Genomic DNA, 17,080 nt, shown 5'->3' on the forward strand with positions numbered 1-17,080 from the left:
TTTCTTAATCTATAGAATACTCTCTAAAATAATGGTAAATTAAGGATAGTTGCTTAATTATTTACCACTTCTGGTTCTCATGACTTAACAAGCATGTAATGCAAAACTTAGTCAACCTTAAGATCAAGGGGCGCCTGGGTGGCTCAGTCAGTTAAGCGGCTGACTTCGGCTCAGGTCATGATCTCGCGGTCCGTGAGTTCGAGCCCTGCGTCATCGGGCTCTGTGCTGACAGCTCAGAGCCTGGAGCCTGTTTCGGATTCTGTGTCTCCCTCTCTCTCTGCCCCTCCCCCGTTCATGCTCTGTCTCTCTCTGTCTCAAAAATAAATAAACGTTTAAAAAAAAATTAAAAAAAAAAAAGATCTAGTTAGCACTCTATTGGTTATCTTTAGTATTAGTTTTTTATAGAGAGCCCAAACTTTTATTTTTTCTCTCTTTTTTTTAAGTTTATTTATTTATTTTGAGTGAGAAAGAGCACACACATGTGTGAGCAGGGGAGTGGCAGACAGAGAAGGAGAGAGAGAATCCCAGGCAGCCTCCATGCTGTCAGCATAGAGCCCAATGAAGGGCTCACTTGATCCCACAAACTATGAGATCATGACCTGAGCCGAAATCAAGAGTCAGAGACTTAACTGACTGAGCCACCCAGGCACCCCGAGAGCCCAAACTTTTAAAAATGTAGACTCATGGGGCACCTGGGTAGCTCAGTCATTTCAGTGACTGACTCTTGATTTTGGCTCAGATCACGATCTCGTGGTTCCTGGGTTCTAGCCCTGCATCAGGATGTGTGATGATGGTACGGAACCTGCTTGGAATTCTCTTTCTCCCTCTCTCTCTGCCCTCCCCCATTCACACATGTTCTCTCTCTCTCAAAGAGAAGTAATTAATTAATTAAAAATAAATGTAGACATTTATTACTTGTGAGGTTGGAGAAAATTATAACAAGTATCTCATACAAGAGCTATTTCCTCAAAAATATTGCAGCAATAATAAAATCATACAGTTTCTCTTACATGACCTTGAAAATTCATGAAGTCTTTAAGAATAAAAAAATCATTTTTCCATCTCTGCAGGTTGGTATCATGCGTGATCGTCTGATTCAGTTCATCTCTAAACTGCAGTTTGCCGTGACTGTACTTTTTGCATCGTGGACTGAGAAAAAACGTCGAAAGTCAACCACCACTTTATGTATACTCAACATTGTCTTCTCTCCATTTGTGCTGGTCTTCATAGTTTTTTCTACACTACTCTCCTCTCCATTACTCCCCCTCTTCACCCTTCCTCTGTTCTTGGTGGGCTTTCCCCGACCTGTTCAGAGTTGGCCAGGACCAGTGGGCACCACAGCCTGCATATGTGCAGATACAGTATACTACTACCAGATGGTCCCACATTTGACCACTGCGCTGCAGTCTGCAATGGCAGCTGGAAGTTTAGGTAAGTAAATGGGCTGTGCTCACAAAATCTTCACCAATGTATTTAAAGTACAAAAAAATGAATATACAGAAAAAGTCTTTCGATCCAACCATTATATAGATTCTAATACTATGATATATGGCAGAAGGACTAAATATGAAATAGAAGTATGTATCTTGCTTCTTATTTTGAGGTGTAAATAAAGTCACAAAATAAGAATAATAAGGGAAAATTTCATCAAGGTGATTTGACAGTTTTTTAAAAACATTTTCTTGGATAAAATCAGGTTATAGTCCTACCACTGAAACATGAAAAAACCTTATCTACCAGAACTTCCATGAATCTATAGTGAGTTCACATCAAGCAAATGCAATGGCTTAGATCCATAAAGATTAAAAACTAGCTTTATGTAATCTCAGATTGAAGGGTTTAAGGGAGTTTGTTCATACCTTATTAGTTACTGTATAACAATGTAAAAGCAGTCTGATGAGGTTACAGGGCAAGATGACAAAAGCTATGGCCAATGATCAGTAGCCTCCCAAAATGAAATACTTTGCAAATATCAGCAAGAAAAAATATTTTTGATGAGGATAAACTAATTTTATGAGTTAATGCTTTCATTGTACACTAACTAAAAATTCAACTATATTGCACTTCTTGAGGTTGGTTTTAGATAAAGTACAAGCTGATGCCAGAGGTGTGTTATCTCCTACCATTGTTTACCTTAGCCCTTGAAACTTGTTTTAGAAATATCTAGTGACATCTTGGCAAACTGGTTCTAGGCAGAAGGTTAATTTCAAATCAGATTTTTTTTTTTAGTGTATTTGTTTATTTTTGAGAGCATGCACCTGAGTTGGGGAGGGGCAGAGAGAGAATCCCAGGCAGGCTCCACACTGTCAGTGCAGAGCCCGATGCTGGGCTTGAATTCAAACTGTGAGATTATTACCTGAGCAAAATCAAGAGTCAGATGCTTAACCAACTGAGCCACCCAGGCACTCCTCAAATTAGAAGTTTAATGAAATGCTTACTTGGATTGAATTTCCTAATTATCTATTTGTTATCTAAAATATGTGAGGTGTGGCGTCTAGGTGGCTCAGTCAGTTAAACGTCCGACTTTGGCTCAGGTCATAATCTCACAGTTCATGAGTTTGAGCCCCACATTGGGCTCTGTGCTGACAGCTCAGAGCCTGGAACCTGCTTGGGGTTCTGTGTTTCCCTCTCTCTCTGCCCCTCCCCCTCTCACGGTCTGTCTCTCTCTCAAAAATAAACATTAAAAATTTTTTTAAATACAATATGTGAACTAATTTAGGAAAAACTTTGTATTATACATTTTTTTATTAAAAAAATTTGTTAACGTTACTTATTTTTGAGAGACAGAGAGAGACAGCACGAGCAGGAAAGACACAGCAGAGAGAGACACAGAATCTGAAACAGGCTGCAGGCTCCGAGCTGTCAGCACAGAGCCCAACGCAGGGCTCAAACCCATAAACTCTGAGATCATTACCAGAGCTGAAGTCGGATGCTTAACCGACTGAGCCACCCAGGAGCCCCATATAGTACAAATTTTTTAATGAATAATCATTTTTTCTCTTTCATAGGAAGTATTCTACATTTTTAATCTTTTCATCCAGTTTGAATTAATATTTATTATATAATACTATGCCACTTTAAAAAATACCTGAGGCTTGACTCACATTTGAAGTAATAAATAACTTAGCAGTAAGGTAGAAATTATACTTTATTATCAAATCAGTTACATTCAGCCAAGAGTGTGTCATAAAGTATTCCTGGGGGGGGTGGGCAGTGGTAAAGAATGTGGTAACATTTCACACACATCTTATTGGCAGAAATATAAAAGTTAGACATTACCAAGTACTGGCTGGGGTATGAGGAACAGGAATTTTCTGGAATTTGCTGGAAGGGAATATAAATTCATACAACCACCTTGAAGGGTAAACTAATAGTCTATAGTAAAGTAAAGATACACATATCCTATGGCCTAGGGATTCAGTTTTAGATTCCATAGTTCTAATTAGATTCTAATTGTGGAGAAACTCTTGCACATGTGTTCTGGGGGGTTCCAAAGACTATATCCAGGTTTGATGATTTACTAAGAGGACTCACAGAGCTCAGTGTATATTTGTATTCACAGCTAAGGTTTATTACAGCAAAAGGCTGCAGAACAAAATCAAGAAAAGTTATGTGGGTTAAGACATGGTGCAAGCTTCCAGATGTCCTCTCCTGATGGAGTCACACAGAACATGCTTAAGATCCCACGCACATGTTGTCACAACATGTGTGGTATGGTGACTACCAGTTATTTGGGCTTTTACTGGGGCTTTGTCATGTAGGCACCTTCCGCCTAGCATGTACCAAAATTCCAGACTCACAGAAGGAAAGCAAGTATTCAGTATAAACTGCATTGTTTGCACAAACTGTTTAGACACAATGAGACTTTATCAGGGAGAATGGTGAGATTTCTTCTGAAATACAAGTTCCCAGGTGCCAGCCATCAGCCAGCTTTGCAAGCAGGACTTTCAAAGGGTAGCAGTCAGTTCTCCTGTGTTAACTCTTTACTGCACAATACGTTGTGTAAGCAGACTTGCACAAAGATAATTTCTGCAGTATTATTATATAATAGAGAAAAATTAGAACAATATGGATATAGTTATTAACATGGAAATGAATATTCAAATTTAGCTATATTCATAAAATGAATTCTCAACCACAGGTACAATTAATGACTTTTAAGCTATTTGCAGTCAACATGGTCAAATCTCAGAGACATAATGTTGAGAGAAAACTAATTTCTAAAGGTTTTGTACAAGTGTGGCAGGTAGCATTGTATGCAAATTTTAATACCACAAAACATCTTTATATGTGTGTTTATAAAAATGTCCAAAATGCTTTAAATAATGTGAAGTTGGCTTTTATACATTTAATATTTATCCTACTATATTTAACATGTATTTAGGATTTTATATAACATAGGTTCTAATCTGTTGTTTCTCTGAAAAATATATCCTTGAATTTTTATGTATTATCACCTATAAATTTTCTCTTCTGTCCCTGTTCCTATAAAGACCTTAATTTAATGCCTCCTAATATGCAATGAATAATTGTTTCTATTCTTGACATGAAGACAGCATAAAAGGAGCTATGAATCAGTTCCAAGAGTGTTACCAATTTTGAAAATTCACATGGCAAAATAAAGCAAGCTTGAATATTACTTACTTTTTTTTTTTCTAATTTGTTTTAGGTCTCCTCTTACCTGGGTCTCATTACTTGGGCCGTTTTCAGGATCGTTTAATATGGATAATGATTCTAGAATGTGGCTATACTTACTGCTGTATTAACATTAAGGTCAATGTACATTTGAAACCTCTAGTTTTTTTATAGTACATGTGTAAAATTTTACCTCTTATAGACACATCATATACTGAATAGCTGAATTTAAGAGTATCAATTAATTACCTGTGAAAACACTTAAGGATTTTTAAAGTATATTTCAATTAGCACATATTGATAGGTAGACTAGTACTGATTGTTTAATAGAGCATAGTAACAAAATATTGCCGGCCCCCTTTTTGTCTGGACCTATTCTTTTTATCCCTACTTGGTTGAGCATCTCAAAAGTGTGACTCAGTAATATTTTTTCCCTATATTATATATGCATTCTCAACTTAATAAAAAACCTCTTCTGATCCTTACTACCCTACCTGCTACAGCACGTTTTTCTCTTCTTTTTAAAACAAAATTTTTTAAAACAATTGCTTATAATCAAATCTCAAATTTCTTTTCTCCTATCTCTCTTCAACTTACTCTAGGTTTTTGACCCTATTACCTATTACTGTACCAAAACTGCTCTTGTCAGTGTCTCCAGTGGCTATCACATTGGTAAATCCAATGATCAGTTCTCAGACCTGGTCTTGTTTGACCTGTCTGTAGCATTTGACACAGTCTATGTCTTCTTTTTGCTTATTTCATGGGTCATTCCTTGTCAGCCTCCTTTGATGGTTCCTTCTCTTTTCCTTGATCTCTTGATATCAGATGACCTCAACATCAGAGTACCCCAGAGCCCAGCAGTCCTTGGTGACAACTGCATCCTTCTGGTTGCTCAGCCCCAAAACATTTGAACTTTAGTCCGGTGACATTTCACACCTGTTTACTTCTATGTCCCATATGCAGTCCAACAAGAAATCCTGTTGGCTCTGTCGTTAAGCCATATCCTATGTCCTACCACTTCTCATCACCCTGCTATTAGCTATCTTTATCTCTTTCCTGGGTAATTGCAATAGTCTCCTAATTGGTCTCCCCACTTCTACCTGTGCCTCTCTCTTGTCTGTTCTCAACTAGAGTGATCTTTATAAAGTCTAAGTCAGATCATGTCACTTCTCTACTCAAAACCCTACAGTAAATCTTTTTTTTTATTATTCAGAGTAAAAGCCAGGGCCTTGAATGGTCAGTCTCCCTATTTCCTCTTGGCCTCATCTACTACTTGAATCCTCTCAATTGTACTCACACAGTCAACTCCCTCACCACCTTCAAGTCTTTGCTCAAATGTCACCTCAGTGAAGTCTACTATGGCTCTCCCATATATTCCCATATGTATTCCCACTACCATCCAGCACTCCTAGTCCTCCTTGGCTTGCTTTACTTTTTCTTTATTTTCATAGCACTTATACCTTCAAACAAACTATGTAATTTACTTATTATTTTCATTGTTGACTGTATCCCTTTACTTTCTAATGTAAGTGTCACAAGGGCAGGGATCTCTGTTTCAAGGGGTATATTCTAAGCCCCTGGAACAGTGTCTGTCTGGCACATAGTAGGCCTGTGATAAATATTTGTTGAATGAATAATGAATGAATGAATTTTTTTGTCTTAGCACAGACTGGATAAAATTGCTGGTGACTAAAAACTTTTTCTTTAGCTCATTGGTTCTCAAATTCAGTTCCCCAGATTAGTAATATTAACATCTACTGGAACTTGTTAGAAATGGACATTCTTGGTCACCACCTCAGACCTCCTGAATCAGAAACTCTAGAGGAGGGCCCAGCAATCTGTGTTTTAACTGACCCACAGTGATTCTGACTCACCTAAAGTTTGAGAACCTAGTCTAACCTGTACAAATAGGAGAAGGCAAAAATCCATGCAAAATATTGAAGGCATTTTCATTGCTTCATTTAGGCTTTATTTTTAAAATGGGATGCTTTATAATACCTAATAATGTGGGTCCTTTATTGCTCTTTTGTGGTCTGTTATACATGTAGTGTAAAGATATACTTTTCAGTGGCAATCTTTGTTTCTTTTTCATTTTTTCAGACACAACGTGGCTTAGTGCCATCTTATCAACATTTATATGTTATATGCTTTAAATATTACAAAGCACTTTTATTACTTATATCTTCACACCCCTGTGTGCTAGGATTATTTTTCTTTGAAAGAGAAGGAAAAGGAATCTCTGGATAAGTGACCTACTCAAGGTTAAGTACTAGCACCTGGTAGAGCCATGATTTTAAGATGGGTTTTGATGTCACATTCCATGTTCTTTCCCTGGATCCTAATACACCCTGACAGCATCGCCTTTTACTAAAGGCACTGGTAGTTTTGTAAAAATGTGTAAATAAACAACAATATTAATAACAATATAAACAGTGACTTCGAGCATCCTCTTCAAGGGATTCCTTCTAGGAAAGTAATAAAAATGTGTTTAAAATTCATGCAAAAAAATAAAATAAAATTCATATAAAAACATTCATAATATTCATTCTATCAACATATATTTGTTGCATTCCTACTGTGTGCCAAGTACTGGTTTAGGCACTGCAGATATAATAGTAACCAAAAGATAGCTGTTGTATGGAATTTACATTATAGTTGGAGGAGACAATAACTGAATACATAAATCTGTATGATAATGATGATGTTATTATAATTAAAAAACTGGAACAGGAAAATAGTTGAATCAGTTATGGCATATCCATACAATAGAATAATGTTCTCATAAAGTAGGATACAAAACTACTGTATATACTATATCATTCCAGTTTTGCCTTTTGCCCTCTAAAAAATGTTTATGTTTAAACTTTAAGTGTGATTCAACCTCAACTGTACATACCTATAGTCTTTAAAAATTGTGGTTATAGTCAATTAAATTGTTTTGCCAGTTTCTAGTGGCATCTCTATGATTTCTTTTAAAATAGTAGCACTATTTTTCATCTCTATATGCAACAACAAATTACTAAAGTACTAATAAGTTTGAGTGAAGGTGTAGCTCTTGAGTTAAAGAGGTTTTTTTTGCATTTTCCATATTTTCATTATGAGAATCCAATCCATGGGCATATACAAAAGTAGTTGCTTTTTTCTATGTAATAAGTACTCATAAACTCAAGTACTTTTTATCTCATCTTTAGGGCTTAGAATTGCAGGAGACATCCTGTCATACTGCTGAAGCTCAAAGAGTTGATGAAGTTTTTCAAAGTGCCTTTGAACAAGAATATGCAAGAGTATGTTCTGTTAATGAACACTTTGGAAATGTCTTGACACCCTGTATTCTTTTGCCAGTAAAACTCTATTCTGATGCCAGGAATGTTCTATCTGGCATAATCGATTCTCATGATAACTTAAAAGAATTTAAAGGTGACCTTATTAAGGTACTTGTGTGGATACTTCTTCAACACTGTTCCAGAAGGCCCAGCATGCAGGAGGTTATTCACAAAACTGAAAATAAAGGGAAAGAATCTCTAATAATCCTGCCTGCTTTGAATGCTTCACCACAAACCCAATCCCTAGAAGACACAGATAGTTTAAGTTCAGAAATTTTGGATGATTGGTCTGATGATAATGTTTTTGGTGATGAGCCAACTATCAAAAAAGGAAAAGAAGAAAAAGATCAATTGAAAGTTGTACCAGGTGTAAATTTGCCTATTCCGGGATCAGTAGAATCACAGGGGGTCGGTGATCATTCAGTAGGCACAGTTCCTGAAAATAATCTTTACAAGGCAGTTATATTGGGATACCCTGTTGTTGACAAAGGAAGACAAGAAGACGTGGCATATATCCCTCTCATGGAGTTCAGTTGTTCTCATTCTCACTTGTTAAGCTTACCTGAAGAGTGGACGTCTAACTGTTTGCCTAACTCCAAAATGAGGGAGATGAGCTCATTATTTCCAGAAGAGTGGTACCAGTTTGTTTTAAAGCAGTTGGAATGTTTTCATTCAGAAGAAAATGCCTCAAATGTACTGGAAGAAATCGCAAAGGACAGAGTTTTAAGAGACTTTTATGTTCATGCCGTAATGACTTGTTATTTTAGTTTATTTGGAGTAGATACTATGGTTCCCAGTCCTGGTCATATATTGAGAGTTTATAGTGGTGTTTTGCCTTGGTCCCTTGCCTTGGATTGGCTTACAGAAAAGCCGGAACTGTTCCAACTAGCACTGAAAGCTTTCAGGTAATTTATTTTGATTACATAAAAATTGTAACTGGCAGAAAAATGATTTTTCAGATAACCTAGAAGGAGGAACCTTTTCTAATTGTAAAAAATAATCACTTTCCTAAAAATGAAAAACAAATGCTTAGTACGTATAGTGATTATATCAAGAGTACTTTAATTTCTACATCCTTTTATTTATGTGGAGAACCTATTTTTCATATGGCTTATTGAATTTCTTCATTTTCACTTCACTCCATCATTTCTCCCTGAAATATGTAGGATTTTAGTTCAATGTCCTAAGAATATTGATTGAATAAAATCTATTTTGTCTATAAAGTGGATTTTATAAATTTTATTAAAAATTTTAAAATTCTTTGTTTCTCCATTTTTAAGGTATACTCTGAAACTCATGATTGATAAAGCAAGTTTAGGTCCAATAGAAGACTTTAAAGAGCTGACTAACTGCCTTGAAGAATATGAAACTGACTGGTACATTGGTTTGGTATCTGATGAAAAGTGGAAGGAAGCAGTTGTACAAGAAAAACCATACTTGTTTTCTCTGGGGTATGACTCTAATATGGTAAGGTTAAAAATGTGTTTTTAAACATTTTCATATATTAGCCTTAAGGAATGGAAACCAGTTATAAAGTACTTGAACTGAGTGATAGAGATATAACATTCTGGGATGGATATATTAATCATATTATTAAAGTATTTGTAGTCATGGCTTTATGGCCAACATAGTACAATCCTAGAATGACTGGTTATTTACTTTTGCAAACCTAATTAAAAATGTGTGGCCATTGTGCAGTAACTGACCTATAGGATAGCCAAGTAAAGTTCATTTAATTTACTATAGCATATTTGACTAAATGGATTAGATTCCTATGCCAAATTTGAGTATCACTTTGGATTGGACTCCTAGAAGAAAAACTAATTTATAAGTGGTAAAGCATTCCTTTTGCCACCATCCATGTTTTATTTGAAGCAAATCTAACCTGTGAAAATTCAGGGAGACTCCAAATAATGACTTTTTTTTTTTTTTTTAAGAAAATAGTGCCTGTTCTCATTACATTTAAAATGTTATCAAGTGTGCACAATATGAGTCAATGTTACATGCTCATTGTAGGCTTCACACCTGGCATTGCAGGTTAGGGAGCTTCACAGATGTGCTCCCAATCAAAAATGATGAAAGTTACATTGAAAAACCATTTAAAGACTTGGAAATGGTGCTAAGGGCATATAGCAAATGAAGAAACATTTATTCAAGAGTACTAACTAAAACCCAGTAAGAATAGTGAGAGACTGCCGTATTTGAACCAAGACCCATTCCTTCCCAACTCAGCAAGACAAGCTCTGCTCGCAGTGGTACAATCAAGAAGGGTTCCCTCTCACTTCAGCTCCTGGTTGGAGGACTGTTTTCCTGGGAGAGGCAGGGCTTCAGCATTTCTTACCTTACTTCCAGCTACCTGTTGTGAGGCTAGGTTCTGGGCAGGTGTGGTCAAGAGGTGAGAACTCCTTTCTGGCCAACCTATCTCTTTGGATGGAGGCTTTACTCTGGACTTGCTGCCACTGAGAATAACGGGGACCTGACCACCCTTACCTGCCTGGCAGGTGGAAGTTCCACACTGGGAGAGGCAAACCAGGAAGACCTGAGGTTACTGCCTTTCTTCTATGTCCTAAAGCAGAGCTGTCTCTCAGAAGCATGCCATTATCTCACCCCCAGATAAAGAGCTCTGGCTCTCAGATTTTGCCCAGTGAGAGATGCAGATCATTAAAAAAGAGAGAACTCTACATCTCTTCCAAAGGAAATTATTTTATCTGCAACAGTGTGGAGACATTGACACCTAAGATGCTCTCAAAAACAACGGAGCTTGTGGTAAAAAGTAATTAAGGGATTGGGGCACCTGGGTGGCTCAGTTGGCTGATGAGTGAGTTTGAGCCCCACATCGGGCTCTGCACTGGCAAAGCGGAGCCTGCTTAGGATTCTCTGTCTCCCTCTCTCTCTCTCTGCCCCTCCTCTGTTCATGCTCTCTCTCAAAAATAAATAAAGCATTAAAAAAAAAGTCATTAAGGGGCTATTGGTAAATTTGTTAGAGATATAAACTAAACTATAGGCCGGGTAGATGAGCAGAACCAGGGAAAGAAACCATAGAGAAGAGCCTTCCTGTGATCAAAAATAGGAGCCAAGCTTAATTGGGTCAATCTGTGAAGCGATTTACATTGCAGGTCATTGTTGAAAACAAAGCAGCCGCCTGGCAATCATAGGAGCTTATTAGCAGCTGGGTGTGAGCACTTGCTAGATGGAGAGAGCCCTGCTAAACCCATTGCCATCTCATGGTAACTGGGGACACACAGGCTGCACTCCCTGAGGAACCACATCAAAGGCTTCACACTTGTGGGAGAGGTAGGGATTAACTTCACTAAGGTCAGTCAGCCACTCACTAAACTAAGCAAGTAACATTATAACATTACATAACACTGAAAACATGCAAACAAAACAGAAATAGATAAATAGGACTTCATCAAAAGTAAAAACTTTTGTGCTTCAAAAGACACCATCAACAGAGTGAAAAAACAACTCAGAGAATGGGGAAAACATTTGCATATATCTGATAAGGGACTTGTTACTAGAATATTTAAAGAACTCTTACAACTCAGTAATAAAAAAAATTTGTATTTAAAATCTGAGCAAATTATAAAATGAGCATAGGATCTCTATAGATATTTCTTCAAAAGGAGATATACAAATGGGGCAATAAGCCAATGAAAAGATGGTCAACGTCATTTGTCTTGAGAGAAATGCAAGTCAAAACCACAATGAGGTATCACTTCATACAAGGACATACTATGATGGCTGAAATCAAAAAGGCAGATAATACCTGTTGGATGAGAATATGGAGAATTAGAACTCTCATACGGTGCTGGCAGAAATGTAAAGTGGTACAACATTCAGAAAACATTCTAGCAGTTTCTTAAATGATTAAACTTAGAGTTACCATTTGACTCAGTAATTCCACTCCTAGGTATATACCCAAGAGAAATGAAAGCATAGATCCACATAGAAACTTGTACATGGATATTTATGGCAGCATTATTTATGACTGACAAAGGGTGGAAACAACCCAACTATCCATCAAGTGATGAATGAACAAGTAAATTGTGGTTTATCCATACAATGGAATATTAGTCCACCATAAAAAGGAATGAAGTACTAACACATGTTGCAACATTAACGAACCTTGAAAACATAATGCTAAGAAGCCAGTCCCAAAGACCACATAGTATATGATTCCTTTCATATGAAATTTCCACAGAAGACAAAACTATAGAGATAGAAAGTACATTAGTGTTTGCTTATGACTGGGAGAATGAAGGTATAGGAGGGTGATAGCTAAAGAGTACAAGGTTTCTTTTTGAGGTCATGAAAATGTCCTGAAGTCATGGAGATAGTTGTATATGTTTGAATATACTAAAAAACTACTGAATCACACACTTTATATGAGTAAATTGTATGGAAATGTGAATTATATCTCAATAAAGCTATTTTTAAAAAGAGCCTATTGTGTGATTGTCCAACGACTAGGATTTATGACTTAGGCATTGTTGAGGCCAGATAGGGTGAAGGAATAGAAAAGGAAACGAAATAGAAGTAGCTGAGATTTTGCAATTTGGGTCACTGAATGAATGGCTATCATTTCAAGCTTATTCAGAGAGCTACCAAAGAGAGATGATTCTTGATTCTGAAGACAAGCAACTCATGTGTACGTTTTAATACACCAGTTTCTGTTTAAGTTTGCCTAAGCACAATGGAATTTTTTTCTAAGTTTATAAATGAAATGTAATGACCTGAACATAATTTTTTTCTTCTTCTTCTTCTTTCCTCTCCCCCTTTTACACTTTAAAGGGAGTTTACACTGGGAGAGTACTTAGCCTTCAAGAATTGCTGGTCCAAGTTGGGAAGTTAAATGCTGAAGCTGTTAGAGGCCAGTGGGCCAATCTTTCCTGGGAATTGCTTTATGCCACAAACGATGATGAGGAACGATACAGTATCCAAGCTCATCCACTACTTTTAAGAAACCTTACGGTACAAGCAGCTGATCCTCCCCTGGGATATCCAGTTTACTCTTCAAAACCTCTGCACATACATTTGTATTAGAGCCCATTTTGACTTGTAAACGTATTGTCATCACATGAGATGGGTTTTTTTTTTTCCATTCTAGAAAAGTAACAATGTGATTCCTCATAACTTCACTGGACTTCTCTCTCTTCCTCCAAGTCCGATGCCTGAGAAAAGCTAAGCTCTGTAAAGTTGACTCTCTTAGCTATCTCAATGGTTAAAAAAAATCAAACAAACTTGATCTCACATGAAAGTTAGAGCTAGTTGGCCAGTATTTGTGCCCTGTGGATTGTGGTAGGTTTTAGCAAATATAAAACATTTGTGTAAGATTAGATAATGAATTTTTTAATGCCTTCTTAAATATGTGGTAGGTGACTTGCCTTATGCAAGTCAGCAGCTATGTAATTTTTACATACTCAGAAGACACACATACGTATCAGTGCTTTTAAGTAATGGTAATGGATCCTATTGAAAGTTGCAAAATGTATATATATTTATTTGAAATACTAAATTTTATAGTATTTTCAAACTTAATGCCGTTTTAACATTTAACATGGTCTAAGTATTTTCATATAATCTATTCATTTTCTTTTCATATACTTCAATTCAGAAACCTTAAAAGCCTTTAGTAAAATCTCTTACAATAAAATATTTTCTTTTCCTTTCCCCGTATCCTTTTGATATACATGAAAGAAACTGGGTTTAACTTGCTTTTCAGGATTAATAGTGTTTGATTACAACATAATGAGTTCACTACTAGAGGGCATTCTGTTGATCTGGCTCCTTAAGCATTTCTTTTTTTTTTTTTTTTTTTTAATGTTTATTTATTTTTGAGAGAGAGAGAGACACAGAATCCGAAGAGGCTCCAGGATCCTAGCTGTCTGCACAGAGCCTGAGGCAGGGCTTGACCTCACAAATTCCAAGATCACGACCTGAGCCAAAGTCGGTCGCCCAACAGACTGAGCCATCCGGGCACCCCAGGCATTTCTTTTCAGTTGAATATACTGCTTCTGAAGAATGATTTACCCAATAGGACTAATGGGCACTAGTGTTGTAGGTATCTGAACTAAAGACTGAAAGAAATGGTAGAAAAATTTTCATAACATCAGGATATTCATTCTTTTGCTGCTTATAGATACAGAGAAAAGACTGGTGGTTGCATGAGGAGGGTGGTGGGAAATGAAATGGGTGAAGGGGATCAAAAAGAATAAACTTCCAGTTATAAAATAAGTTAGTCATGGGGATATAATGTACAGCACGGTGACTATAGTTAATACTGTATCCCTCATCTGAATGCTGTTAAGAGTAGCTCTTAAAAGTTCTCATCACAAGAAAAATTTTTGTTAAGTGTGACAGATGTTAACTAGACTTACTGTGGTGATCATTTCACAATATATACAAATGTTAAATCATTATGTACACCTGAAACTAATGTTATCTGTCAGTGATAGCTCAATTAAAAAAAATAGTTAAGTTGGGGTGCCTGGATGGCTCAGTCAGTTAAGTGTCCTACTTCGGCTCAGGCCATGATCTCAGTTTGTGAGTTCAAGCCCGCTGTTGGACTCTGTGCTGACAGCTCGGAGCCTGGAGCCTGCTTCAGATTCTGTGTCTCCCTCTCTGCCCCTCCCCTGCTCGTGCTCTGTGTCTCTCAAAAATAAATAAACATGATCAATGTAGCCAATAAAGATATTAAAACATGCTTCCAAGGTCGTCCCTTTGGAAAAACATACATGTGGATTTGCTTTATTGTCTAATTAGATAAGATTTAAGATAAGGGATGATGAAATTTTCTTTGATCTTTAGCCTTAAGATTCACAAATCTTAATAGAAAACAATACTGACTCTTGCTTCAGAGAATAACCTTGGAAGTTGATTAAAAATCATTATAAGGTTTTATTTTTCTATGTGTTTTTTTTCCTGAAGAGTATACCTCCTATACTTCTATGAGGCAATGGCAAACAATATTACAAATGAACGGTTAGGATGCTAAGGCAGACATAAATGTTTACTAGAATATGGCTATTAAAAAAGATGAGGACAGGGAAAAACAAATCAAAACCACAATGAGATACCACCTTACACCTGTCAGAATGGCTAACATTAACAACTCAGGCAACAACAGATGTTGGCAAGGATGCGGAGAAAGAGGATCTCTTTTGCATTGTTGGTGGGAATTCAGGCTGGTGCAGCCACTCGAAAACAGTATGGAGGTTCCTGAAAAAACTAAAAATGGAACTACCCCACGACCCAGCAATTGCACTACTAGGTATTTATCCAAGGGATACAGGTGTGCTGTTTCAAAGAGACATATGCACCCCCATGTTTATAGCAGCACTATCAACAATAGCCAAAGTATGGAAAGAGCCCAAATGTCCATCGATGGATGAATGGATAAAGAAAATGTGGTGTGTGTGTGTGTGTGTGTGTGTGTGTGTGTGTGTGTGTATACACACACACATACACAATGGAGTATTATTCAGCAATCAAAAATAATGAAATCTTGCCATTTGCAACTATGTGGATGGAACTGGAAGGTATTATGCTAAGTGAAATTAGAGAAAGACAAAAATCATATGACTTCACTCAAGAGGACTTTAAGACACAGAACAGCGAACATAAGAGAAGGGAAACAAAAATAATATAAAAACAGGGAGGGGGACAAAACAGAAGAGACTCATAAATGTGGAGAACAAACTGAGGGTTACTGGAGGGGTTGTGGGAGGGGGGATGGGCTAAATGGGTAAGGGGCACTAAGGAATCTCCTGAAATCGCTGTTTCACTATATGCTAACTAATTTGGATGTAAATTTTAAAAAATAAAAAATAAATATAAAAAAAATGAGGAAGGGTCTTAACATAATAATCTAAGTTCCTACCTTAAGAAACTAGAAAAGGGCAAAATAAACCCAAAGTGAGCAAAAGGAGGAAAATAATAAAGAGTAGAAATCAATGAAATTGAAAATAGGAAAACAATAGAGAAAATTTTGAAAGCAGTGGTTCTTTGAAAATTTTCAATAAAATTGATAGAATGAAATAAAGAATATCACTACAAATAGGGGCACCTGGTAGCTCAGTCAGTTAAGCATCCAACTCTTGATCCTAGCTCAGGTCTTGATCTCGGGGTCATGAGTTCAAGCCCTGCACTGGGCTCCACGCTGGGCATGGAGCCTACTTAAAATAAAATAAAATAAAAAAGAGTATCATTACAAATCAGACTTTAAAAAGATAATAAATACTACAAACTTTACATTCATAAACTTGACAACTTAAGAAAATGACTCAATTCTTGAAAACCACAAACTACTAAAGCTCGACCAAAACTAAAACAGATGAAATAGACAATCTCAATATCCTATAGCCATTAAAGAAATTACATTTTTAATTTAAAATCTCCTGAAAAAGAAATAATCCAGGCTCAGATACTCTGGCTTCTTTATTTTTATAAATATTTTTATACATGTTGTTGCATGTATCAGTAGGTCATTCATTTTTGTTCCATTATATGGAATAGTTCCCAGTTTGTGTGTTCCTTTCATCTGTTGATGGGCATTTTGGCTTTTCACAATTTGGGAGACTATTATGTAAAAGTTATCATGAACATGCATTTACAAGTCTTCATATGGACCTGTTTTCATTTTTGGGAAAATATCAAGGACTAGAATGGCTGGATCATATGGGGTGTACGTTTAACTTTTAAGAAATCGCCAAACTTTTTAAAATCAATTGTGCTACTCTACATTCCCACCAGCAGTATATGTGTATAAACTACTATTTCATTCATATAAAACCCTAGAAAATGCAAACAAATCTATAGTGACAAAGTATATCATTGGTTACCTGGGATGAGATAGGCAGGGGGAATAGTCACAAAGGGTTACAAAAGAACTTTGGGGGCTGATGTTTGCTCTCTTTTTTGAGCTAATGATTTCATAAGTGTGGCCATATATGTCAAAACATATCAAACTTACACTTTATGTATACTTTATCAATTATACTTACATAGAGGTGTTAGAAATAATGTTTATTATTTAATAGGATATGTTTATTCAGCCTCTGAATAACTGATTGTGACTGAGGTCTCACGTGAATTACTGTGCACCCAGTAGTTGGGCAGAC

General features: G+C 36.5%; 1 protein-coding gene across 4 annotated transcripts in view; it reads left to right on the top strand.

The window, feature by feature from the left end:
* The window catches only part of PCNX4 (pecanex 4), a 40,664-nt gene extending 25,803 nt beyond the window's left edge, over positions 1–14,861 (top strand). For all 4 annotated transcript variants that reach the window (XM_019451650.2, XM_053889470.1, XM_019451651.2 and 1 more), the window contains 5 exons: positions 1,071–1,431; positions 4,670–4,773; positions 7,827–8,863; positions 9,239–9,425; positions 12,753–14,861. In XM_019451650.2, the coding sequence (XP_019307195.2) occupies positions 1,071–1,431; positions 4,670–4,773; positions 7,827–8,863; positions 9,239–9,425; positions 12,753–13,004 (1,941 nt within the window). In that variant the 3' untranslated portion in view covers positions 13,005–14,861. The remainder of the gene's footprint in view (positions 1–1,070; positions 1,432–4,669; positions 4,774–7,826; positions 8,864–9,238; positions 9,426–12,752) is intronic.
* The last annotated feature ends 2,219 nt before the right edge of the window (positions 14,862–17,080 follow it).

Source organism: Panthera pardus, unplaced genomic scaffold (assembly GCF_024362965.1).
Source record: "Panthera pardus isolate Hobbes unplaced genomic scaffold, ASM2436296v1 HiC_scaffold_24, whole genome shotgun sequence".
NCBI classification, from domain to species: Eukaryota; Metazoa; Chordata; class Mammalia; order Carnivora; family Felidae; genus Panthera; species Panthera pardus.